The sequence below is a fragment of the Humulus lupulus genome, chromosome 6, assembly GCF_963169125.1.
Source record: "Humulus lupulus chromosome 6, drHumLupu1.1, whole genome shotgun sequence".
Classification (NCBI taxonomy): Eukaryota; Viridiplantae; Streptophyta; class Magnoliopsida; order Rosales; family Cannabaceae; genus Humulus; species Humulus lupulus.
In genome coordinates this window covers 216,414,259-216,440,010 of record NC_084798.1, presented here as the reverse complement: position 1 = coordinate 216,440,010, position 25,752 = coordinate 216,414,259, and the positions used below count along the sequence as shown (strand labels likewise).

The following is a 25,752-nucleotide window of genomic DNA, read 5'->3' as shown; positions in this document are numbered from 1 at the left end:
AACAACAACCCTTTCTCGGATTTTTCTCCTAATGCACCCCTTTTTGCCTTGGACATTGAGGAATTATAACATTTTTGCGCTACTCGTTGGTTTCCCAACACGCATCCTACCCCTGCATCGGTTGGAAACTTCATGGCCAGGTGCCAGACCGAGGTAACGGCTCGCAGGTCGACTAGAACAGGCCTCCCAATTACAACATTATATGCAGAAGGACAATCGACTACTATAAAAGTAGTGAGTAATGTCCTGTTCGCAGGTGCAGTTCCTGCTGTGACTAGAAGCATGATTGACCTTGTTAGAGCGTGTAACGCCCTGGTTACCCCAGAACAGTTACGGTGAACGGTGAACCGGAAATTTGACCCGCTACCCGAGTTCTTTGGTTAAAAACATGTTCTAAGTGTCATTAACAGGTTAAGCTGAAGACCAACAAAAAGGAAATGATATGTTTTATTTAATACATAAAACTGTTCATGGGCCCACAAGAACATTTACAAGTTATTTACAACTCGAAAAGGTCATTACTGTTTGAAAATTACAAACCTGCCGACCTAAGCGGCAAAAATAGGGTAAACCCCCTAGTTCCTCTGAGAACTCCTTGGCCGTGGTGGTCAAGCGGCCGCATATGTACACATCACCACCTAAGCTCTCCACTCAAGGCTGGGTGAGCTTTTCTTTCCCTTTACCTGCACCACATAGCACCCATGAGCCAAAGCCCAGCAAGAAAACACAGTGTTGTATACAAACATAATCAAAGGATTATCATTATAATCACACGGAGCTCGTAGCTCTTAAACAAATGAGTGAGTATCACTTGAGGTTCTGGTAAACCATACTGAGTGACTAATGAACAAGTCACTGGTTTAAGCAGAAGAGTGGCTGCTGGGTAAGCCACTAGCCTTAAACAAATGAGAGACTGATGGGTAATCTCCAACTCAACAAATGAGAGACTGTTGGGTAAGTCTCTAACTTAACAAATGAGAGACTGTTGGGTAAGTCTCTAACTTAACAAATGAGTGACTGATGGGTAAGCCACACAAGCGCTTATAATATTCATCGAACTTGAGGTCGGTCCGACATTAATGCTCTTTGAGTCATCCAATGCAGAAAGTCGATTAGATCTAATCTTTGTTGGCTTGCATGGAACACGCTAAGGCCGCTCTGACTAATGAGTCAGCACCATGTGACCAGTGCCCAGTACCACTACCGAACCTGACTAATAAGTCACAGCTTCACAGTTGATTCTAGCACCTTTGCCAAATCTGACTAATGAGTCAGTACCATACACAAGTGAGCAAGATTTGCTAAGCATTCGATAATCAATCCATGTCCACATTTACACAATCAACATGCCTAAAGAATCATCATGCATGTCACATATGGGGTGCAATTTTCTTACCTCTGGTTCGAGCTAGAATGAATAAAAGAATGACCATTGAGAACGATCAACCTTTTGATCCTTTAGCGGTTACCTGGTCATAACCAATCATGGGATTCCATCAATAAAATGAATAACAAAGGGTTCCCAAACCAAAACCTAGCCTCCGAGACGTCAAACACTACTAAACCGGGTAGTAGGATCGACCCCGAGGCCTAAGGCTAGCATCCCCGAGCCAAAAATCCATTTCTAGCCAAAAAGCCACTAAGGGCCGCGGCCCTCCTTGGCCATGCCTCGACCCGCCCCTCAAACAGAGGCAGCCAACTTCAACACTCTTCAAGGGCCGCGGCCCAACCTCCAGTTCAGCCAAAATCCCTATTTTTCTTCCCTTGCGATTTCTCTTGGAACTAACCTTTCAAACCAAGCTTAAACACCACTAAAACCTCCAATACAACCCCTAAACTTGATCTATAACACTCCCTCATCAAAACCCAAGTGAAACCCCAACCAAAACTTCTATCAATTCCAACTATCCACAACAAGATCACAAGCTGAAAACTAACATCAAAACAGAGTATACGAGAAAACTAATGGCTGGAAACTTACCTCAAACTCAGGTTGTGCTGCTCTTCAATGGTAGAACACTCTCCCAAACTCTCAAGGTTTACTTCCCAAGCTTGAATCCCCAACAAGAGCTCAAAAATCGCAAAGGAAATGGGGGAAGGAGAAGGTACGGGTAAGCTCAAGAACTTGCTCTGTTTTTTCTCATCAACTTTACTGCTGAACTCAGTTTATATCTATCCTAGGGGTAAAAAGACCATTATACCCCTAGGTCATTTAAGGGTTTCTAAAGGCTCCCAAGGGCATATTTGTCCTTTCCAACCTATCTCGTTAATCATAATTAACGCTCTCCAATTCCTGCTATTCTCAATAACCCCAAACACCAATAATTCATATCTCGTTACCCTTTAATGCCCGGTAACGCTCTAATCATTTAATCACCCCGAGACTCCTCCCGAGCCTCAAACTTAAACCTGTTATGACGAGACCGCTAATTAACACACCATGGTCGTCTCATGCCGAATGACTCGAACAAACCCACATTATAATGTGGTCTTAACATATATCACCGACATGCATACAAATATACAATTTACCCTCAACGGGCCAAATTACCATCACACCCCTGTAATTAAAAATATGGACTCACATGCATGCATTTAACATTATATTATAATATAATCCACATATACATGCATTTTACCAATTAATGGCATAATTAAACAAGTATGGCCCTCCCGGCGTACTATTCCTGCCATGAAACCATATCGGAGAATTCGGGGCATTACAGCGCAAGTCCTTTGCCAGAAAAACCATAGATAGTTTGGTTGCATGGTGTTGCGGATTTTCCTAAGTGTGTGCAAGTGTACACAATCGTTGAACAAGTAATATAATGAAAGTAATTTTTATCGTCTCCTCAAGGATTGCCAAACAAATATTGTAAAAATCATCATCAAACATTTGGGGTGCAATTAAATATCCCATTTTTTTTATGACTAATCAAATTAACTAAAGGACAAAAAGAACTAGACAAGATAATTAATTTAGGCGTTTAACAATAAAGCTGGAAAAATGACAAATTGCGATTACTATGATGATAAAAGTTAGGCATATCAAATCCCCCTAATTTGTAGTTTTTCCCCCTGATGTTGCAACAAAGTTCATAGCAAAGTTCTCTTGTAACTAGGATTTCCAATTTAATGCACATGCCATTTTTCCAAATGCTCATGTTAAAATTCCATCAATTAAATTCACATATTCCTATGCTAAATTTAATTTCAAGAACATAATTCCTAGCATCAATCCTTCAAGTTTGCAAGGTGAATAAAATATTCCTAAGTTATTCACTAATCAATATAAAAGTATCAACATGCATCAATCAAGCATTTCCACTAATTTTTACCCTTCCGGAATTAAAACTAGCTTGTCTCTCACATAAGTTGATCATTCTCAAGCAAGAGATTTGCACAATAAAAATAGCTCAATTGAACAAGAGAGAAATTTCATAAAACAGTCAAAAATTTGGGGGCAATTACAAATTAGGGTTCATCAATATCCCTAACACAAATAATTTAAGTCATAGTAAAAATACCCAAGTCACCACAATAAATATTCAGCATTATCTCAAGAGTTCAAGGAATGAAGAAAAAGAAAATAAAATTATATGAAAGTTGAGTTTAGAAAAACAAGCCAAATTGATAGAGATATTCTCTTCTTGTTTTCTAACTCTTAATCCTTTTCTTCTTCTAGCTTCCTTCTCTTCCCTCTTCTCTTCTTGATGATTCAGCTCAAGAAATTCAGAAATAAACCCCTTTAATGGAGCTTTGGGCGGCTGGTTCTCTTCCTCTTTACTCTATTTTCTTGGGTGAAGAAGATAATCCCTTTTTTTTGGGCTCACAAAGGGTATAAACCCTCTCCTTCTCTCTCTACACGTGGGGGACAATATTCTGTTCCTTTTCAGAAGTTGCAGCTCCTTTCCACCTCATCTAAGTACATGCCAAGTGTGCAGACTTTATGTTGCTGACTGTCCATACTTTGCTGCAGCAAAGTTGACTGATGTTGCAACAATAGCCAGAATTTCAGCTCTAATATGATTTCCTTCCACATGCTTCACTAAGCTTTCCAAGCACCCTCTTGCTATGCCTTCAAAATAAATACCACCTTTTTAGAACATAATTCCATTATTTTCCACGAGTTATCATTAATTAAAACATATTACACAAACAAAGTTAAGAGACAAAGTGACTAAAACCACACAATAACAGCACAAACACTCTATTTCACCTAACTTTTTAAGTCCAAAAGCTCAATTAATAACTCTAAAATATAGAGTTATCACATGGCTCCAAATCCTGCACTGATAACTTCATCCTCTCCAGCGAAGATTTGTACAGAATGTTCATTGAGCTCCTTATATCCACCAATACTCGTTTAACCATCATATTAGTGATCTGGACACCTACGACCAGAGGTTCCAAATGGGGAAATCGGACATGCTGAACGTCAAGCTCAGAGAAATTTATCGGTTCTCCCTCTGTTTGAGATTTTTTGGGAGTTCGCTCCTCTATGTTTAGCATTTCGATGTCCTGGTCATGACGTAAGGGTCGGGCGTACCTTTCCCTTGCCTTCCCACTATCACCTGCCAAGTGTGGGCCACCACAAATGGTCAGCAATATACCAGCAACTGGAGCTGGCTGTAGAGGGGGTGAGCGTTGGCGTACAGGTGCCTGCTCGTTGCCTCCTTGAGCCTCTCGCTGAGAACCTCCTGCGGCTCGTACATATCTTCTTAGGTGCCCTTGTCTGATAAGGAATTCAATCTTATCTTTAAGCTGGTTGCACTCGTTAGTGTCATGACCAAAGTCGTTATGAAAACGACAAAATTTGGTTGTGTCTCTCTTGGAGATATCTTTCTTGATTGGGGCTGGATGCCTGAAAGGAACAGTGGTGTTAGTGGCCTGGTACACCTCTGCTTTCTATCGACTAGGGTCGTGTAATTGGTGAACCTTGACTCGTATCTCTTACTTTTAGGGCGCTTGCTCTTAGATGTTGACGGCTTGTGGTTCGCCCTTTTTCCTTTGTTTTTCCCATTATTTTTGCCGTTGCCATTGGGTTTCCCAGACCAACTGACAGCTTTGGTGGGATCTTCTTTCGGACCCTGGTCTTCCGTGGGCGCCTTCCCTTCGTTGCCAATTGCCTCTTCGAGCTTGATGTACCGGTCCGCTCGGTCCAAAAAATTTTGGGTGCTCTTTACCCCATTCTTCCACAAACTATTCCAGAGGGATGAATGGCGACGTACCCCAGCAGTAAGTGACATCATCTTTCCTTCATCACCAACTATCTTAGCCCCAGCAGCAGCTCGCATAAAACGTTGTACATACCCCTTCAAGGTTTCGCCCTCTTTCTGGCGTATCTCGACCAATTGGTTGGCTTCGGTCGGATGTACTCGACCAGCGTAAAACTGTTTGTAAAACTCTTTCACGAACATTTCCTAAGACACTATGATGGCAGGAGGGAATTTGAAAAACCACTCCTGACCAGTATCAGATAAGGTGGCTGGAAAGATTCTGCATTGAGCGTAATCTGACACCTTCTGGATATTCATTTGTATATCGAATTTATTGACGTGAGATATTGGGTCTCCTAATCGAGTGAAGTTGGGTAAGACCGACATCTTAAATTTGCTAGGGGTCTCAGCCATCACTATTCTTTGTATAAACAGAGTGTCTCTTCTCCGGTCATACTCAATGTGGGATATCTGGTTCCCCACTAGCTGCTGGACGACCTGATTCAACGCATCAAGCTGGGCCTGTACAGCGTCTGGTATTATTGGGGCGACCGGTGCTGGAGGGGCATACTCGTCGTGTCTTTCTCTTCTGTCATTGAGAACATCCCTCAAATCCTCATCCCTACGCCTTTGCTCGCTAGCGCCCAGTCGATCAAAGACGTTAAGTTGTCTAGGTTGCCCCCAACATTCTGACTTGTTGGCTGGTTCTCTCTTGGTGGAGGATTCTGCTCCCTACCCCTCTCTTCTTGCATTCAACCAACATTTCCCCTGCCGGAATCTGTCTCGTTATAGTCATGGCCATCCCTGACTAGGTCTTACTGCTCAGGCTCGGGATTAGGATCGTGCTCGGGATCGCTTTGGATTGTCAGCTTGGGACACAAGGTAAGAGAACTATTTATACCCGTAGAGCTATGTGGTTTGTTATACTGTATGTATTGTTTATGTTTGTTATGTCATACATGTGATTATGACTGATCGGCAAGAGCCGGGAATGGCAAGAGCTAGGAGAGGCAAGAGCCGGGAGTGGCAAGGGGCCGGGAACGGTGTTGAGCACGCGGAGTGCAAAGTCGAGAGCAGCAATGGGCCGGGAACGGTGTTGAGCACGTGGAGTGCATATCTGAGAGTGGCAAGGGGCCGGGAACGATGCTGAGCACGCAGAGTGCAAAGCCGGGAGCGAGAAGGGGTCGGGAACAGTGTTGAGCAAGTGGAGTGCAAGCCGTTAGGGCGAGACCCTCCTAGGATGCTGGAGTCATCCTCTTGGTGAAGACTGTGAACCCAAGGCCTAGTAAAGCAGCTGGGACGAGATGGCCGTTATGTGTTTAGCATGTTGGCTGCTTTGTTATATGTTGTTGTAGTATTGAGCTGCTGTGTTAATATAATGTTGTATCAATTATGTTAACGTGCTATCTTATTGTATTGAGTTATTGTACTGTCGTGTTATGGTACTGATGTGCTATTGTACTGTTGTACTATTAGGTTGTTATGCCATTGTGCTTTTAAGCTGTTTTAATGTTGTGTCATTGTGCTTGATGGTAGGATCCGATATCTGTTTTTTGCTCTGATTGAGTATGATTTGTTGAGATATATTATATTGCATATTGTGCTTGAAGTTCTCTTGCTGGACCTCGGCTCACAGGTGCTCTGTGGTGCAGGTAAGAGTGAGGATGTTGGGTCGAACAACCATGAGTTGGAGGGCATGAAGCGATGTGAACATGTTTGGCCTACCTGGCCATCACGGCTGGGGTTATTTTAAGGAACATGTGGTAAACGTTCGGTTTTGTCGCTTAGGTCGACTGTACTTTACCTTTGGATTGTAAATGTATTTCAAAATGGTGTTTTGGGATCCCAATGTAATATTTTTACGAATTTCAATGAAAGACCAACTCTTTGTACTTAATGTTTATTAAATGAGTCTTTATTTTTATCCAAACACATTTTTTTTAACCTGAAACCTCGATTAGCGAGCTAATGACACATTTATAAATCACTTGGTAACGACTCTAAGGAAGTAGGGCGTTACAACTTGGCTAGTCTGCATGCATGAATATGGTTATTACTACTATGCATGCTTATTATGATTTGGTGGCACGTTATTGCCTGCCTATGAGCATGTGTTTGAGTTTTCTTGCCGAGTCTTGGCTCACGGGTGCTATGTGTTGCAGGTAAAGGTAAAAGAACGCAGGACCATCCTTGAGTTGGAGAGCTTAGGTGACGATGTGTACATATGCGGCTGCTCGACCACCACAACCGAGGGTTTAAAGAGGAACTACGTTTAAACCGTATTTTGCCTCTTAGGTCGGCAGGTTGTAAATATTTTATTGTAATTAACCTTTAAAATGTATTTTGGGATCCCAATGTATACAATAAATGTTATAGTGAAACGTTGTATCTTTGACCAAAAATTTTAACCCTAAACTGTTAATCACATTTAGTTACACGATTATGGCCAAATGACTCGTTTAGCGAGTTAAGCACTATTTGAAATACACAGCATAACGGTCCCTGGGTAGTAGGGCGTTACAGCTGGAGCTGAGGAGTTGATGAAACCAGGAGGTTGGGCCATGTATTCACATTCTTGTAGTTGACCATTGAGAAAAGTATTTTGAATTTCCAAATGAGTGACCTGCCAACCTTTAGAAACAACAATAGTTAGAATTATTCGAATAGTTATTATTTTAACTACTGGACTAAAAGTTTCAGTGTAGTCCAATCCCTGAGTTTGTGTGTATCTTTGGGCAACCAATCGTGCTTTATATCTATCGACTGCACCATCAGGTTTTCTTTTGATTCTAAATATCCACTTGGATCCAAAAAATGTTGACATCAGGAGGTTTTTGGAGTGAGAAACTAGGTGTTGTTTCTCTTTAGAGCTTCTAATTCAACAACCATTGATGTTGTCCATTCTTTTGATGTGAGAACTTGCTTGTAAAAGTGTGGTTCATTGTTGAGCAGGTCCAAAGATTTGGATGCAGGGAATGCTTTCTTTTTGGAAATACCTTGGGGATGTTGATGGAACAACAACAGACTGTGTTAGAGAATTAGATTGATTCACTTGAGTTATATTATGGCCTAACAAAGAAGATGACTGTTGTTGAGTTGATGCTTGAATTGAAGTTGATAGAGTTTCTTGATCTGCACTAGGTAAAATAGAAGGAATAATTGTTGTAGTGGGAACATGCAGATTAGTACAAAAATTAGGTAATAAAGCATGTCTAATAATAATAGTATTTTGTGTATTAGTTGTACTTCATAGATAAGTTTTTTCTTCCTTTATTCATTATAATTGTTGTAGTATTTAGTATTATTGTCTATTAAATTTGATCACTCATTCAATTTCATTAACTAATGTTGTTTTTGTTTGTATGTTAACTTTATTTTGTAGGTTGTTTCTCAGTTATACAAGCAAAATATGTGGTGTTAGAATGGATTTCTGGGCTATATCTTCCTGTAGATGTCGTGGACACATATGTTTAGCGATTGTGTCTACTTTTGCTAAAAGAGTTACATATTACAATGACATTGGGTCTTTGTTAGAGGTTATAACAAGTTTGTTATCTAGATTTCTAGAATACAGAAAAAAAAGGTGAATCAGAGGTAATAGACGTTGTAAATCGCATCATGTTCAAGACGCAATCATGTTCTTGTTCGTAAATTCTAAATTTTTTTTGTTCTTGTTCAAGTTCAAGATTGCATGCCCCTCTTGGGCTCCCTTGATTATTGGATTTGATTTAGAAAGCTTGGGAGAAGAAAATAAAACTCTTGTGAACCAAGCAACAACTTCGTAGTAAAGTCGGTTGATTTCTAATCAACACAATTTTTTTTAGTAAACTCTTGGGGTTCATGTTATGCAAGATTGAAAACAAGGAATTGGGGAGCTTTAATTTGCTGATGACTGATAAAGATATCCAACTGGAGTACAAAATAGTATCCATTATTAAAAATAAGAAATAGGGTAATTTGTCATTCCAAAATGGAGTTTTGAACTTTGAAAACAGTAATCTAGCAAGTAATGTGTAATTTATCAAGTATAAATCACGAGCTTTATGTTAAATATTTGAAGCTTTGGTCTTGGTATGGTAATTTTTTGTTTGAACTACATGGCTTGTAGTTGATAGGATTGCTTGTGAGAATCTCATCTGGCAAGGTGGTGTGTTCATTACAAATCGATAATGGATGTTTGGGATTACATATTATGTCATTGATTAATAGTACTTACTATAGAAATACTTATAATAATAGCTAAAAAAGAAACAGACTTTATTGAAACTGTCTAGAGCTTCTCATTGTTCTTAACTCTCTCCTTGAGGTAGCTAAGGTTGTAGTTCATTAGCATTGCTAGAAGCACATAATCGCTTCGATAACTCCAGTTTTATAGCTCATTAAGCCACAGTCAGTTTGGTAACTCCAATAAACACATTCCTTGTTACTTGATAGAGTGTTGGATCTTTTAAGACACTTTGGAGAAAGGACTACTTTTAGGAATATTTTGCTGTATAACAAAAGAATTGGGTTCTTGGGCAGAATCTAAATTCATGTTGCAGCTGAAATTTCTCATTACTTATTTGTTTGTTTGGAGGCAGCTAACATGCTGCAACAAAAGAAGGACATGCAGAAAGAAAAGAAGATAATTATGTAACCTTCTTCATCTCTTTGTTCTGCAATTTTGGGCAACTAACATACCAGTTCGTGTGCCTGTCATCTTCAATTGACATCTACTATGTAACCAGTAAGTAACATGTATCATACCCAGAGTTGCTCTCACGTTAAAAGTCCCTCTTATATTATAGTTGACTCTGTTGCTCTGTATCATGTTCGAAGTTCCAGTGCATGATTCAGGGGCAAGTAAACCAAGCTTGAGATGAGGTGAACATCTTCTATCCTTGTTTCTCGAGGTCTTTGAGTGAAAGGCTGAATCTTGATATGACCCTGTCAGCAAAGTAAAGCTCTATATCCATATACTCAAACCTTATGTCAAGTTTCCAATTGGGGTTGGAGAAATTTGCAAGGAAAGTAAAGTCGCTGTTGAAATAATCGGGCGCGTCGAAGTAGATGGTCTTAAGGTGTGCATTTGTGGTGTCAAATAATGGTATTTTTGGTTTGACAACAAGGTAGATGATCAAAGTTGCTATTCCAAAAAAAATGAGAAGAAGATTAAATACTAGACACAGAATTACACCAAACCATACAAGTGGGTTGGTTCGCCGGGGTTGAGTATGCCTGAGAATTGGTTCATTTATGGAAGACTTGATGGAGATGTTTGGTGATGGGGTTGCTCGGGCATCGCTATTCCCAGCTTGCCTTAGCATCGGTTGCTTTATGGAAGACTTGATGTGGGTGTCTGGCGCTTCATTTGCTTGATCATCACTGTTCATAGCTTGCCTGAGTATTGGTTGCTTTATGGAAGACCATATGTGAGTGTGGCGTTTTGGGAGCTCTATTTTCACTATTTATTTCTTGCATTGATATACTAACTTGGTTTAGAGCTAATAGTTGGGCATGCTTACTGGGTATGTTGTTCTTTGCTATTTCCAGTAATGTAAGGTCTTCCTTATTCCAGTGTCTCAAAATTTCATTCTCATTATCATGACTATTCTATTTTGTATACCATTCTATTTTTGTTTTGCAGCCAAAAACCTCCATATATTTTTTATTCAAAAATAAATATTTTGAATTCAAACCAAATATTATTATATTCTGTAAGAGAAATTGGTGAGAAGACTATGTTTAGAGTAATTTTGTATTTTGACTTAGTTTTGATAATTTTTTGCAAAATAAATTTTGTCTAAAATTTTGACTAGTTGTCTGAGTTTTTTCGACCATCTATCTAAAAAAATTCAATCACCTATTTCGAGTGTCAGAAGTCATTTTGCAAAAAATAGTTAAAATTAGGTCAAAGTACAAAATAATATTAAAAAAATAAAATATTTTGCCAGCCCTAATCTGTAACGAAGGCCTATAAATACATTTGGTCATTTATTATAAGTAGGGATGACAATTTGAGTCACGACATGATGACACGACGCGGTATGAAAATAAATAAGTTTTGGTGACATTTAATAATAGTGTTCCTATTTGAGTTTTTGATACTTTTAATAATTATATCGTATTCGTGTTTATCTTGATCGTGTTAAATCGTTTAATAATTATGTTATATCATAATCGTGTTAAATCGTTTAATAATTATGTTATATCGTAATCGTGTGAACATGATTACACGAATAATTATTATAGATTTTATGATTAATTATGTGAATTTAATATTGTGTCAAGACACATCGTGTTATTGTGCCGAATTGGCCAATTCAAATTAATTAGGAGACTGCTGACGTGTACAAATAATACACAAAAGAAAAAGAAAAAAAAAGTGAATGAGAGGCAATAGACGTTGTAAGTCGCATCTTCTTTGCTTCGCTTCTCGCCATTGTTGCTCCTTCAACTTCATCTTCAGCTTCAGGTAAAATATATTCCCAATTTTTTTCTCCCTAAAACCTCATCTACGTAATCATGTTCTTGTTCGTAAATTAAATTTTTTTTCTATTCTTGTTCAAGTTCAAAGTTGCATGCCCTTAGGTTTTCCATTTTTTTTTTTGGGCTCCCTTGATTATTGGGTTTTTGTTTGGTTGCCCAGAATGCTTGGTGGAAGAAAAGAAAACTCGTGTGAGCTAAGCAGAAACTTTGTTGTAAAGTCGGTTGATTTCTAATCAACACAGTTTTTTAACAAATCGACGAAGAGTTGCAGCAATTTTTTTTCTTGAAACTGATTTTTTTTTTAATTTTATGGGTGTTTTTGCAGCTTGAATTATTCGGTAGAGAGAGAAATCAAGAAGTGTGGAGCTCATAATTAGAAGTCATGTTATGCTTTTCAACATTGACAGCCATTGTTTTGGAAAATCAAGATTGGTTTTCGCAGGTGTTACTTTGTTAAATCTGTATAAGCACGCTTTCTGGGTATGTTGTTCTTTGCTATTTCTTTCTTTTTGTTCTTTTTTTATTTAATTAAATGTGTTTTGTTGTGTCCAAATTGAGGTGATATGTGTGAGTTTTATGCATATTTACAATTCAGCATTGAACCATGCCGCGCAAAATTAATACCGGAGTTGATTATTACGATGACTTTGAAGATTATGATTATGATGAATATGACTATGATGGAGAAGAGAATGGTTAGTTGCTTCGTTTATTTTGATTTTATTCGTTTATCTGGCATTTCCTTGTTGTCATCCTGTGCTTCAAGCTCGTGTTCTTCTTTCATTTTGATCTTGTTGTTTGACATTAATTGATAATTACATAACAAACTCAAATAAAAGCTAACTTGATTTAGAAAAAAGGGCTTAACTTGTTCATATTCTATTACTTCTATTCTAATAAAAAAAGTATACAAGCTATACATAATTGGATTTTGTTGATTTAAATATACAGGGAAAAATAAAAAAGAATATAATGAATCATTTATTTATACTCTAATATAGGCCTAGACATCAACCAACTAACATACATTAAAAGATGGCCAACACAGCAACTGACTTATTCAGCCATTATTTGCCTTATTCATCCTAGAGTAAGTTAAGTGTTTAGGAGGCCTAACATTTAAGTTCCTTCTACAATTTTATGTTCATTTACAATGTTGTAACAGGGTCTTTGGGACATGAATTTTAACCATAATTAAATGTGTTTTTCTTTATCAGTTGAAGTTGTACAGTCAACGCCAGAAAGTAAAAGGCCTGGGATTTGGAGTTGTTCAATTTGCACTTATGATAATGAAGAAAGTATGTCTGCTTGTGATATATGTGGGGTTCTTCGCAATCCTTTGCCCAAGAAAACAGGTAGATAAAATATGTCATACTGATTCAGCTACTTATGAAATTTCTGTCTTGGAAATCTCCACTGTGTAATTTGTCTTCATTTACTATTTCATGTTAAACACTATTTCTCTAGCCTGGTCTCTGCCAAGGTGATATTTCAAAGCAATTAGCTTCCATCTCTGCCATGTTAGGTTTTAAGCAAGAACTTGTTAAATTTCAATACTCTTAGGTCTTCAAAAGATACCTCATCTTTTAAATCCATATTCCGTGTCAGTTTCCTAATTACGTAGGTTTCATTTGAAATTCATTGTCCTTTCATAGAGTAGATCTCTTTCATGCAGTTGAAGGCATATGCAAACATGCTGAAGCATCCCTAATGGCCAAGTCTCTTTTTGCATCACTGCCGCATCAGACACCCAAAACTGTATTATTTCAACCGCAGAAAGATGGTTTTGAGACTGACAATGGCAATAACTTCCACAAGCTTGGGAAATTCCAAGGACATATGCATGAATTGCATAAGATTTTTTGTACTTGTAACTATCACAAGATTAATATAGGTCTGCACCTGTTCTATTAGAGGATATTGATTTGTAGGAATAGATAGTAGTCCCTTTTCATAGTTGGGATCCTTCATCCCCGAGCAGTTAGTTTCTTTCACTAATGTTTCATGAGAACTGTTTCTTTCGCATGGTTGGAGTTCTAAATGTACCTTTACTTATGATACAGCTCCTTTCAAGTTTGATAGTCCATCTCCAGATGATTTGGTTTCATATGGATTGCGTTCATCCAAAATGGGTTCCAAAGGTATCCATCCTTTTAAAAAATAAACAGTAGTTTTTATATGATGTCACAAGTTCAGTTTTAAGTTAAACAGACATGTCAAGCTTTTGTGTGTTTTCAGTTTTTTTTATTAGGGCCTTTCAATATAATTTAAATGATACTTAATACTTGTATCAGTAAGTTTGTATCAGCAAGTGACATATCTTTTTATATTGTTACCAGTGTCAAGTTTTGTGAAAAATAATAATGATTTAAATTTTAACGTTTTTTTTTGGTACCATGTTATATTTCCAGCCAATATTATTGATTTAAAGACATCAAAATTTTCTTCAGCTGTCATTGAGGTCACAGCTGCTCGTAATGAACAATCAAGTGCTCGAAAGACAGATAGCTTGTTCTCGATGAAGGATAAGAAGAATGAAGTACAGAAAGAGACAGTTAAAATAAGAGGAAGTGCTAACATTTCTGATGTCTCATCTGATTCTTTTGCGAGAGGTAACCACGGATCTGTGGGGGAGGCCAGTTACAAAGTAAGTGATACTGCTGATGTAGAATTGGTTAATAAAGGGATGGACAGTTCATCTTCTTCAAAACCAAAAAGCAGACAGAGTAACATGGATGAGAACATTAATTCTTCAGAGAATAGAGGCAAGTCAGAAAGTCTTGCCAGTAATGTAAATAACATGACTTTGGATGGTAGGACTGGAAAGTCAAATAATGTAAATTCTAGAAAGGCCCATTCACAGATGCAGTATAAACCTGAAAAGTGGATGCTTCCTGATCAAGCTAAAGACACACTGATTCAGTTGAATCTTGCCATCGTGAGTCATCTGTGTAGTCATGTTTGTGTGATCCATATTCTATAAACTTGGCTCTTTAAATTGTTTATGCTATCTAGCCATGTGATCAACTTTTTGTGTCATGTTCTTGTAGGTTGGTCATGTTGATTCAGGGAAATCAACACTCTCTGGAAGATTGCTACACCTTTCAGGTCGGATATCTCAAAAACTAATGCACAAATATGAAAAAGAGGCCAAGCAACAGGTAAACTCACTGTAATTATGCATTTCAGCAATTCAAACCTTCTTCCTTCATGATTTACTTTGTGTTGTTTATTCAATCAGGGCAAAGGGTCCTTTGCTTATGCTTGGGCATTGGATGAGAGTGCTGAAGAAAGGGAGAGGGGAATAACTATGACAGTGGCTGTTGCTTATTTTGATTCCAAGAAGTATCATGTTGTTGTGCTTGACTCCCCCGGTCACAAAGATTTTGTTCCAAACATGATCTCTGGAGCAACACAAGCTGATGCTGCAATTCTTGTAATAGATGCTTCGCTTGGTGCATTTGAAGCAGGCATGGACACTATGAAGGGGCAGACACGAGAGCATGCCCAGCTAATTAGAAGTTTTGGTGTTGAACAAATTATAGTTGCTGTTAACAAAATGGATATTATTGGATACTCCAAGGATCGGTTTGAGTTCATTAAACAACAGCTTGGGACGTTTCTCCGCCTTTGTGGGTTTAAAGATCCTTGTGTATTTTGGATTCCACTGAGTGTAATGGAAAATCAAAATTTGGTTGCGGCGCCATCTGATGCACGTTTCTCTTCCTGGTGAGTATGCCTGCTTGGAGTCTCTGAACTTCTTTTATAGGAGCTTTGTCTTCTCTACTTATGATTAAACACTTATGTCTAATCAGACTGAACCAAGTTTCAGGTGGTATACCGATTTGAGTGAAAAATGGTAGAATTTAGAATTAGGGATGCTAACATTCTATCTTTAGTCAAGCATGTTAGCCTCTAGGATGTGTGGTTGCTAAGAACCACTAACCCATATGGGTCATCCAGGGCTTGAGTGCAAGTTCTCATAGGAAAAAGAAAGAAAAAAAAGAGAGGAGAATCTATACCTTAATTTAGTTGATATTTGCTTGCATAAGAAGAGGTTAATATTCTTATGGTCATGAAAGAGCTTTCTGAGAATTCTGTTTTTTGCTCCTGTGTTTAATATGCAGGTATCGAGGACCTAACTTGTTGGATGCAATTGATTCCTTCCAACCACCCTCAAGAGATTTCTCAAAACCTCTGCTCATGCCTATATGTGATGTCATCAAATCTGCTTCACTTGGGCAGGTTTCTGCCTGTGGTAAACTGGAAGCTGGAGCTCTTCGGACCGGCTTTAAGGTAATTGTCAATAAAATCATCAATTAAGTTGGTCATGCTAAGAAGAAAATGTACATTTGGATGACTTTTAACCTTTGACTTCATGGATATAATCCTTCCAAAGGATCTCTTGTACGTCCAATAAATAAATCCATATGTCTTCAAAGGATAACCAAATTGTCAGATGTTTCATACTTGAGAATCTTGTTGTGTATATGCATTTACAGCTGTTTGTTAATCTGTATGATCTCCTATCTTAAATGTGCTTGTTCTGTTATTGTATCTTCCAAGATTCTAGAAATTTAAACATACAGATTACCAGGGAGAGCAGGAGATTTCTGCAATTTTGCTATGTCCATTTGTGCAGCTGAGCCTGATTGATTTTAATCTGTAGGTTCTGGTTATGCCTTCCGGAGAGGTAGGAACTGTGCGATCCTTAGAACGCGATTCTCAGGCTTGCTCAATTGCAAGAGCTGGAGACAATGTTGCAGTCAGTCTTCAAGGCATTGACGGAAGCAATGTGATGGCTGGTGGGGTGCTATGTCACCCTGATTTTCCAATTTTTGTAGCAAAACATTTAGAAGTGAAGGTTCTTATTTTGGATATTACAACTCCAATATTAGTTGGTTCTCAGGTGTGTATTGTGCTTGCTCATCACTATTCATTTTTCTTTTTCTGTTACTTGAGATTTATTTGTAACTGGAATGAGCAGTTGGAGTTTCACATACACCACGTGAAGGAGGTGGCTAGAGTTGTAAAGATACTGTCGCTGCTCGATTCAAAGACGGGCAAGGTGGCAAAGAAGGCCCCTCGTTGTCTTACTGCGAAACAGAGCGCTGTTGTTGAGGTAACTTCAAATCCAGTTTCTCTTTTGATTACGGAAGTGGAACTTAGGCTAAGCCTAAGACCACTTCAAATCCAATCTCTTAACAATAAATAACTGATGATTGTTTCTAACATATTTTTCTGTTCCTCCGAAATCAGGTGGTTTTGCAGGGACTAGTTTGTGTAGATGAATTCTCAAGTTGCAGAGCTCTTGGAAGGGTGTTTCTAAGAGCACTAGGACGAACTGTAGCTGTCGGTATAGTAACAAGAATTATTGAGTAGAGTACCATTTTTGATGTATTTTACTTTGCTTTACTATTTACACAAATTCCGTCTGTATCATTTACCCTAATCATTTATATTTCTTTTTCACACAGTTTTTTTGGCATCAAATAGTTTAAAACGGAAAGACATATTTTGAGGCATTTTTAAAGTAAATTAGAACTTTATATTTAGAAGGGGAGGATAAGTGGTTTTTCTTGCAAAAATGTGTCGTTATACTTTAGTACATAAATCATGGGGTTTCTTTTCACTTATATACAACTTTGATATTATCAATTATGAGTAAAAAAAATCAGCCTCACTAGTCTAACAATATTCTTAAACAGCCTTATCCTCTATACGTTCCATGATCACAAGTAAGTGCAATTAGGGCACGTTTGACAAGCTGTATAAGGAAGTTGTATCGCATTAAATAAGTGGAACACTATTTTGTATTGTATTTGGAAATTTTAGGGTTTCATCATAATTAGAAATTTGATTTTTTTTTTGTCTGATTTAGCATTTGGAAGATTGTTAGATTTTGCAATGGCTAGCACCAAAGATAATCCCGTATAATCCATTAGTGTGAGGTTAGAGGGGAAGAATTATTCGTATTGGACTATGAGATGAAAAAAAAGTTGAGAGGAAAAAAGTTGTAAGGTTATGTCTCTGGGATTGTGATTAAAAAATGATAAAGCAGATTTGAAACTTTGCTAGAAAATTGGGAAGTGGATTATTAAAAAATTATCACTTGGATAAACAACTCTATAGAACACTCAATAGGTAACCAATTAGCCAAGTATGAAACAACGAAGGAAGTTTGAAAACATCTTGCAAGATTGTATACACAATCTAACTTTGCAAAGCAATATCAATTGGAATCAAATATTAGAGTTCTTGAGCAGAAATATATGAGTATTCAAGAGTTTTATATAGTCATGGCAAAACTTTGGGATCAATTGACTTTTACTGAATCTACAGAACTACGAGTTTTTACACCTTATTGTAGGGAGGAATAACGATTTGTTCCATTTTAATGATACTTCATGATGACTTTGAGAGACTCGGTGGATCTATTTTGCATCGTATTCTACATCTTACAGTTGATTCAGTGGTCAGTAAGTTGTTGTCAGATACAATTTATCTTAAGTGTTAAGTAGGAAAAGGCATCCTCTTGGAACCTAATCCTTTTATTTGGGCAGTTCCTCTTAGATCTTTTACTCACCATGAGAATAAAACACATACAAAAGTTTCCGTTGTTGAATGCATTTTTTGCAAACAAAGGGTCATTGGTGAATCGTGTACCACCACAACAAAGGCATCAGTTTAAACCTCCTCATCATAGTAACCAACCATAATTCAATAATCAACCGCCTTATTATAGGTACTGTAAAGTCCTAATTTTGAAATATATGACATCATAAGTGAAATATGCTTCAAATTAAAGATAACACAATATAAATTGGTAATCCTTCATAAACAAACGTGTGATTCATAATTTTATTAAAAATGGATAGATACGAAAGCTCCAATATTAGGCATGACATGTAAACTACAATTATATATTTGAAAAAGAAAATAAAACATTCAATTTCCTCTTCAATGACTACATCGGCATGGGGAAACAAGATTTTTTGAACAAGAGAATAAGATGAGGTTCACACGTTAGTCTAAACAAATTAAAAGCTATTGCAGACACAGCAAACTTCATCAACTCTGTCCCTTCTCTCTGTATGGTATTAAAACATACCAAGATAAAATAAGAAACAAAGATGCATTAGGATCAATCAAGTTTAATAAATTAAAATACAAAGTAATTAATTCCAAAAGCAAATATATTACAATTAATCTTAATTTGGTCTATAAGCTTACCGAAAGTCAACAATTTCCTTCATCACAAGCTTGCTGGCCGGTTTGACAATCTAGCTCATCATTCTTAGACGAGTATTTGTTTGGCGACGTAGTCTTTGTTTTTGTCTTCGTCGTCCTTCAACTTTTTTGTAAAGCCAATAATCGAACCTTTCACTGTAAAGCACCATGTAGCCCACAGATATCCCGATAATTAGTCCACATCCATATCCTATCATCACAATTTTCCAATCAAAGATTATGTGATCCGTATGTTTCTCGCCATGATCACCATCTTGTTGCATCCCATTGTTGCATGATTTTGATAAAGGAGGCCCACATAATTCCACGTTTCCACTATATGAATCTTCATTGAACGTATCAAATTGGTTTCCATGAGGTATTGGTCCTACCAATTTGTTATGTGAAAGGTTTAAGTATGAAAGTTGTGTCAGATCCATCATTTTACTAGGAATCTCCCCAACCAGCTTATTCAAAGAGAGATCTAACCATTCAAGATTACTTAAGTTTATCGATGAGATAGGAATAGAACCCTCTAGTCTATTTTGAGAAAAGTTGAGCCCTTTAAGAGATTTCAGCTGTCCAATCGACTCCGGAATCGCTCCTTCAAAGTTATTTCTTGAAAAATCGATTGTTACAAAAATAGTTATGATTTTTTCAAGTATAAGTTCATGACCTTTCACTACCAAATTCACAGAATCTTGGTAATATGTTTCTCCTATGTGTGTCAGGTTTCTAGTGGCATGTCCATCCATCATAGACGTGAAACTCTCAAAATACTTTGTTGGTAATAGACCAATGAATTCATTGTTAGAGAGATCCATGATCTGCAACTTCTGAAAGGGATGTTCAACCTTAGGTGGCCTTATGAAACCATGGAATCTATTGGATTTCAAAACAAGAACTCGAAGCATTGGAAGAGCTTCCAACCAATGAGGGAAGGTATCGTTTATCTTGTTATTTCCCACGTCTAAAACTTCTAAGCTTTGGCAACTACGCAGAGAACTTGGCAGGGGTCCATCTAGATGATTGTTACTAAGGTGCAAACTCCTCAAATTAGTTAACTTTTCAAACATGTCACGAGGGATTTCTCCACTAAGATTATTCGTATGCAAATCTAAAACCGAGAGAGAGAACTTATTTCCAAGACATGAAGGAATTTTTCCATGAATACTGTTGTTGGAGACATCAAGGATTTCCAACTCACTCAAATTGCAATATGTAGAGGGTATCTCTCCAGATAGAGCATTGTTTGAGATGAAAAAAATACTCACTGAAGGTGGAATAGTAGGAAGAGACCCTTCAATCATGTTAGAGCGAAGATCTACAGTGTCTAGGCTTTTACATGGAATTTTCTGTACACTTGTTAAGAAGTTGTGAGAAATGTTCAATCCAGACAACGAACATGTTCCCTCGTTCCACAGCCATTCAGGAATCCTACCCTGAATTGGATTATGGGAAAGTTGTAGTGTTTGTAAGCTTTTCATGTTCTTAAGAAAATATGGAAATTCTCTAATGTTGCATGAAGCCAAACCCAAATCAGAAAGTTGAGGAAATGAATCATTGTTGGTGTATTTATATGTGGAGACGGTGAAATTGTTAAAAGAAAGGTCAAGACTCCGAAGATTTTTCAACATTGAAAACTTGTTTAACTCTAAAACACCATCCAAATTATTGTGTGAGAGATCTAGGTCTCGTAGGTTTTTCTGTTGAAATATTGAGTTTGGAATCTGGTCATGTAGTTTATTAGAACCCAACTCAAGTATTTCAAGAGATTTAGAATGGAATTCTTTAATTGGGCCAATAAGCTTATTATTGTTCAGCGACAAAGAATATAAATATGGAAGAGAATATACCCAGGAAGGTATTGACTCACTAAGCAAGTTATCAGATATGATGAGTTCCACTAAATTCAACTGTAGTGAGGAATTTGCTTTTAGAAATTCAGGAATCTTACCAACAAAATTGTTGCGAGAAAGATCCAAAAAGGCCAACTGCTGAAGATTGAGAAAAAACAATGGGATTTGACCTCCAAGATTGTTGCTATCGATGCGTAAGGAAGTGAGTTCCACTAATTGAGTGAGGTTAGTCAACATTGCATTGTTTGATGATCCTTTAAAACTACAATTTGAAAGATACAAAATCTGCAAAGACTTGGCACTTGAACACATGTAAGGTAAATCAATAGAGATTTTTGTGTGAGAAAGATCTAAGTGCCAGAGTGGACTACTCCAATTAAACATAGGCAGAGAACCAGTAAGATTACCACTAAAAGGTGAATGTGGATTGATTCCTAAACTCAGCTCCTGAAGATTTGGTAAGCGAAAGACATTTTCTGGGAATTTCCCTCGCAATCCACACTCATAGAGATCAAGAGTTGTCAAGGAAGAAGACACATTCATGAAAGAACTAACTAGTTCAACACCAGACATGTCGATGTTATACATAGTAAGTTCCATGAGATTGGTGAAGTTTTGAAGCATTTTTTTCAAGACAAATGGCCCCATCAAAAAATGACAATCATAGAAATTACCATAAATGGTGAGATGAGAAAGTTTAGAGAGGTGAGAAATTTCTTCAGGGACATAACCAGAAAAGTTGGCAAAAGAGAGACTAAGCGTTTTCATGTTGGCAAAATTGCCAATTTCAGGAGGAATTGGAGAGCAAGAGAAATTATTGTCGTCAAGGATTAAAGTTTGGAGATGGGGAAGTGAGAAAAGGGTGCTGTTGGAGTGAAGAGGGCCTTGAAGACCGCTAGAACTGAGGTTGAGGCCAATTACATGACCTGAAATATGATCACATGACACTCCATCCCATGAACAACATTCTGTGCCATTCTTCCAAGAGACTGTCTTGGGCTTCATTACAAAGTCGAACATGCTTGGATTGATGATAAAGGAGTTGCTGAATTGGAGCAGAGCAGAGCTCTCGGCAGGATGACACAACAAATTATTAGAAGGTGAAGGAGTCGATGAGTCGATTAAAGATTGAGAAAGGAGGAGTACAAGGGTAATGAGAAACATCAAACGTGATGACCAGTACTCCATCTTTAGATTAGTGGTGGAATGAAAACTCTATGCTTTTGGTTTGGTTTGGTTTTGTATGTATATATGTGCTCCTCTCATATCATTAACGGTGCAAAAAAGAAGATGAAAAATGGAGGAGTCAAAGTCTTGATATCAATTATTTGAGTCATTATATAATTACTCTGAAGAATATAATTTTGTTTGACTAATCAGTGCCACATTAATTGAGATATGTCATTTTTGTGTTCTTATTCTTAATTATTTCATTATAAAGATAAGTTTTGTGTTGTATAATTAAAAATGAAACTATTTAATATACATCAAATCAAAAAAAAAATATTCAATATTAAATGGTTCCATGACAAAATATTTGTAGAAAGAGTTGTCGAAAGGTAAGAACAACAAAGCCTTGTTTATTGTTAATCCTACTAGTGAACCATACATGCATGACCACTCAATCATCTGTTTCTGATAATTTCACAGCTGTGGCTGGGGTCTCACTTCCAGAACCAAACATGTCCTGAGATTATTATTTGATTAATTTCTTAAGTAAACAAATAATAATTTTCTGTAAAAGAAACTTTTCTTAGTAAAATCATGAGCTGTGAATGTATATGCGTATATGTGAATGCATGCTAATATAATTAATTAAAACACTCAAAGACTAACTGCCAACATTGACTCTATTTTCAACTATGCATTAACTCTATTTTCAGTCCATAAGTTACGGCTTCAATTTTCCAAAAAGTACTTACTTTTGACTTTTGAGACATGCATACTATATTTTCTAATCTTAAAAAATAAAAATAGAGTCAAAGTCTTACAAGTAAAACAAAAGTATCTGTTAAGGTAACATGACTTCATATTCTATAACACTAATATGGACCAATGTAATACTATTTAGTGAACAAATAATGAATATGACCCCATAAAGACACTAATTTCTTTAAGAGCACTTTTAAAATATATTATTGGATTTGGTTTGTTGGATCTTTTATGAATAAATTCAATCTATACTTATGGGGTGGGATCGATTGCGTGTGTATTAGCTCCCACATGACTAACTGTACGAATAAATGAAAAAGAAAGAAAAAAAAGATGGAAAATAGAGTCAAAGTCTTTCAAGTAACGTGATTTCATATTATGATTCATCTTAGCTATTGGGTTGGAAAATTCTTCCATCCAAGCTTTTTTTTTCTTCTTTTGTAACTGAGTGGATGAACAATACCATCCACAGTTTCTTATTTCTTGTCTCTGTTGTTCTTTATTCTATTTTGTTTTTCATTTTGTTGAAAATATATAACAAAAGAGATGATTACAATAAAAATGAACATAAAATATATATAATATTAATTAATAAAGGAAAAAGATGAGAAGATATTACATAATTTATGTATATGTAAATTATCATAAGAGTAGAAGGTAGAATATCAAAATCAAGAGCAACACAAAGTTTAAACAAGATTCAAAACCTTTGTCCTAAAAATTATTTCCTTCCTTGTAATAACAGTCTGGGAATACTCTCTAAAAGTGCTTCTAAGGATTTATCAAATCTTCTCTCATACTCATCATATTGTTCTAAAGATGAACATGTCATCACAGGTGTTTTAAACTATGTAGTGTGTTTTTCACATTCACACATTACATGTAAGTGAGCAAGATGATTTTTATTTATAGAGTTCTCATCTACCATTTGATTTTCTAATGCCATCAAACCCCTTTGAGAGTTAGAAAACATAACACGACAACTATAAAATATTATAGCTAATGAAAATTAAAATTCAAAATGTGTAACTCCTTTTACACATCAATTGGTGAATTATTGTGAGAGTTACAATATTTATGATCATCATTTTTTAAATTGTAACTCCACAATATATGTTACATTTGACAAAATAACATTTGTCACATAATTTATTTAATCAAAATATTATATTATTATAAAATAATATTACACATTTCACACCTCTACATTTCGTATTTTTAGAATGTGACATCAAAATTTAATAAGTACCAAATTAAAAAAAAAACATAATTATAAAAATGATTAAACTTTATAACATAATAAAAACATATTACGCCAGACATTCAAATGAAAATATTAATAAATCTTAGACTTGTGTTCTGAATATTTCTCTTCCTAAGAAACGAACTACTTTATATACTAACCAATCAAGTATGTTCAACCAATTAATAATCATTCCTTAGTAAGTTCACAGTTTACTTATACTCCAAGAATATAGTAATTGGACTATATATCACATGTATAATAATAGTGTTTTGCATAAGTGATCACATACCATCACCATGGATGTCATTGGAGTGGTTTCTTCTATTTTTTTTAAAACAATGATTCAACATCAAAGCAACCACACTATGGAAGCTGCTGGACAAATTAACATTGAAAAACCTAAGTTTTTGTCTATCTTTCCAATTTTACAATATTCATCTAGATTTTATCTTGATTTATGCTTGAACATTAACAACTAAATTATAAGAGTCAACACACGAAATTACAAGCTTCGTCTGCACTGAAAACTTATTCCAGCTGACTAGTGATTGGGTTCCCTGAAACAGGGTAATAACTCTCACTATATCAAGAAGTAATTTTACAATAACCAGTTCAAGAATCAACCTATAAAATTATACAATCTATCTCAAAATATAGTGAAACTTTTTACCCTAAATAACCAAATCCCTTGGTTATAGATGCAAGATCTCCTTTCTTCAATGTTCAACTCCCTTCAACAATATCTCATATCCGAACACCTTCGGATCTATGGCATCAAGACCCAGTTGAAGTCCTTCAGCAATCATGGCTTGACTTCAGAACTTGCACATAAATCTTTAACCACCATCAATGGAGTTTCTTGCAAGAACCTGCAAAAATCAATAGAAGAAAGAGAAGAGAAAATACAAAGCACAATATCCAATAGTCCGATCTAAGAGAGTTGGTTAGAACTAATTAACCAGGCCAATATATATCATTAGCTGCAATTAGGTATAAACCAGAAACAACCAACAACTGTTAATCACTAACAACCTTGCTGTACACACAGGCTGACGTGGACACTTACTAAAAATGAACAAACTCTAGACATAACATAAGACCATTCCAGATACGACTGGACCTAATTTGTCATACTGAAAATATTGGTCCTTACAAACATGAACCAAACCATCGACTCTTTTCCTTGCCTGAGATCAGGATTGGCCAAGGTAAAAGTTACTTATATAAGGGAAATTTCAATTTATATGCTTGATAAAAGTTATAATTACAAAAAAATGCTAGGCATATTAAAATTTTCAAAATAATGCTACTTTTTTGTACTTTACCCAAAATGCCCTTACCATTTCTAGCTCACTTTTCACTCCTCATTTCTCTTTTCTCTCTTCTCTCCCCCCCCCCTCTCTCTCTCTCTCTCTCTCTCTCTCTCTCTCTCGTATTTCACTCTCTCTCACCTCACACCACCACCACACTAAATATTATATTTCGAACAGATTTGGACATGATTTTTGAGTTTTTTTGGCGATTTTTTTCAGATCTGAAACTCTGAAATCTGCAAAAATCGACATTGCTCGATGGTGGTTCGATGGTGCTCGATGCCAACTCGATGGTGTTGGGGTTTTATGCCCTAATTAAAACCCAAATTCTTTGTAATATCATTTTATTATCAATAAAAGAATAGAAATCATTTTTTGACTTGGTCAATCACTTTGCTCACATGTTTTATTTTCATGATTATTTATTTAATATAAACTTCTATTAAATCCCGAGCATATAGCTAATCTTATTTATAGTGACGTAA

The 25,752-nt window shown here is 36.5% G+C and overlaps 2 protein-coding genes and 1 pseudogene across 10 annotated transcripts; 1 reads left to right on the top strand and 2 right to left on the bottom strand.

Annotated features, from left to right (window-relative positions):
* Window positions 1-9,593: 9,593 nt before the first annotated feature.
* LOC133784498 (uncharacterized) lies at window positions 9,594-10,856 on the bottom strand (annotated as a pseudogene).
* A 697-nt stretch (window positions 10,857-11,553) lies between these two features.
* LOC133783260 (uncharacterized) lies at window positions 11,554-17,163 on the top strand. 9 transcript variants are annotated; one of them, XM_062222813.1, is made up of 13 exons: window positions 11,554-11,673; window positions 12,013-12,167; window positions 12,283-12,382; window positions 12,905-13,042; window positions 13,348-13,581; window positions 13,751-13,828; window positions 14,099-14,625; window positions 14,738-14,848; window positions 14,929-15,416; window positions 15,815-15,983; window positions 16,357-16,596; window positions 16,675-16,809; window positions 16,947-17,163. In XM_062222813.1, the coding sequence occupies exons 3-13, from the start codon at window positions 12,292-12,294 to the stop codon at window positions 17,067-17,069; spliced, it is 2,334 nt and encodes a 777-aa protein (XP_062078797.1). In that variant the 5' UTR covers window positions 11,554-11,673; window positions 12,013-12,167; window positions 12,283-12,291; the 3' UTR covers window positions 17,070-17,163. The 9 variants fall into 9 exon arrangements, with proteins under 9 accessions (XP_062078797.1, XP_062078800.1, XP_062078801.1 ...); XM_062222816.1 differs by having other exon boundaries at window positions 11,555-11,673; window positions 13,363-13,581; XM_062222817.1 differs by having other exon boundaries at window positions 11,555-11,673; window positions 14,138-14,625.
* Window positions 17,164-18,518: 1,355 nt separating this feature from the next.
* On the bottom strand, window positions 18,519-21,964 carry LOC133786057 (receptor-like protein 7). The gene is made up of 2 exons (XM_062225272.1): window positions 18,921-21,964; window positions 18,519-18,777 (listed from the first exon to the last, which is right to left on the bottom strand). The coding sequence occupies exon 1, from the start codon at window positions 21,962-21,964 to the stop codon at window positions 18,971-18,973; it is 2,994 nt and encodes a 997-aa protein (XP_062081256.1). The 3' UTR covers window positions 18,519-18,777; window positions 18,921-18,970.
* Window positions 21,965-25,752: the final 3,788 nt, after the last annotated feature.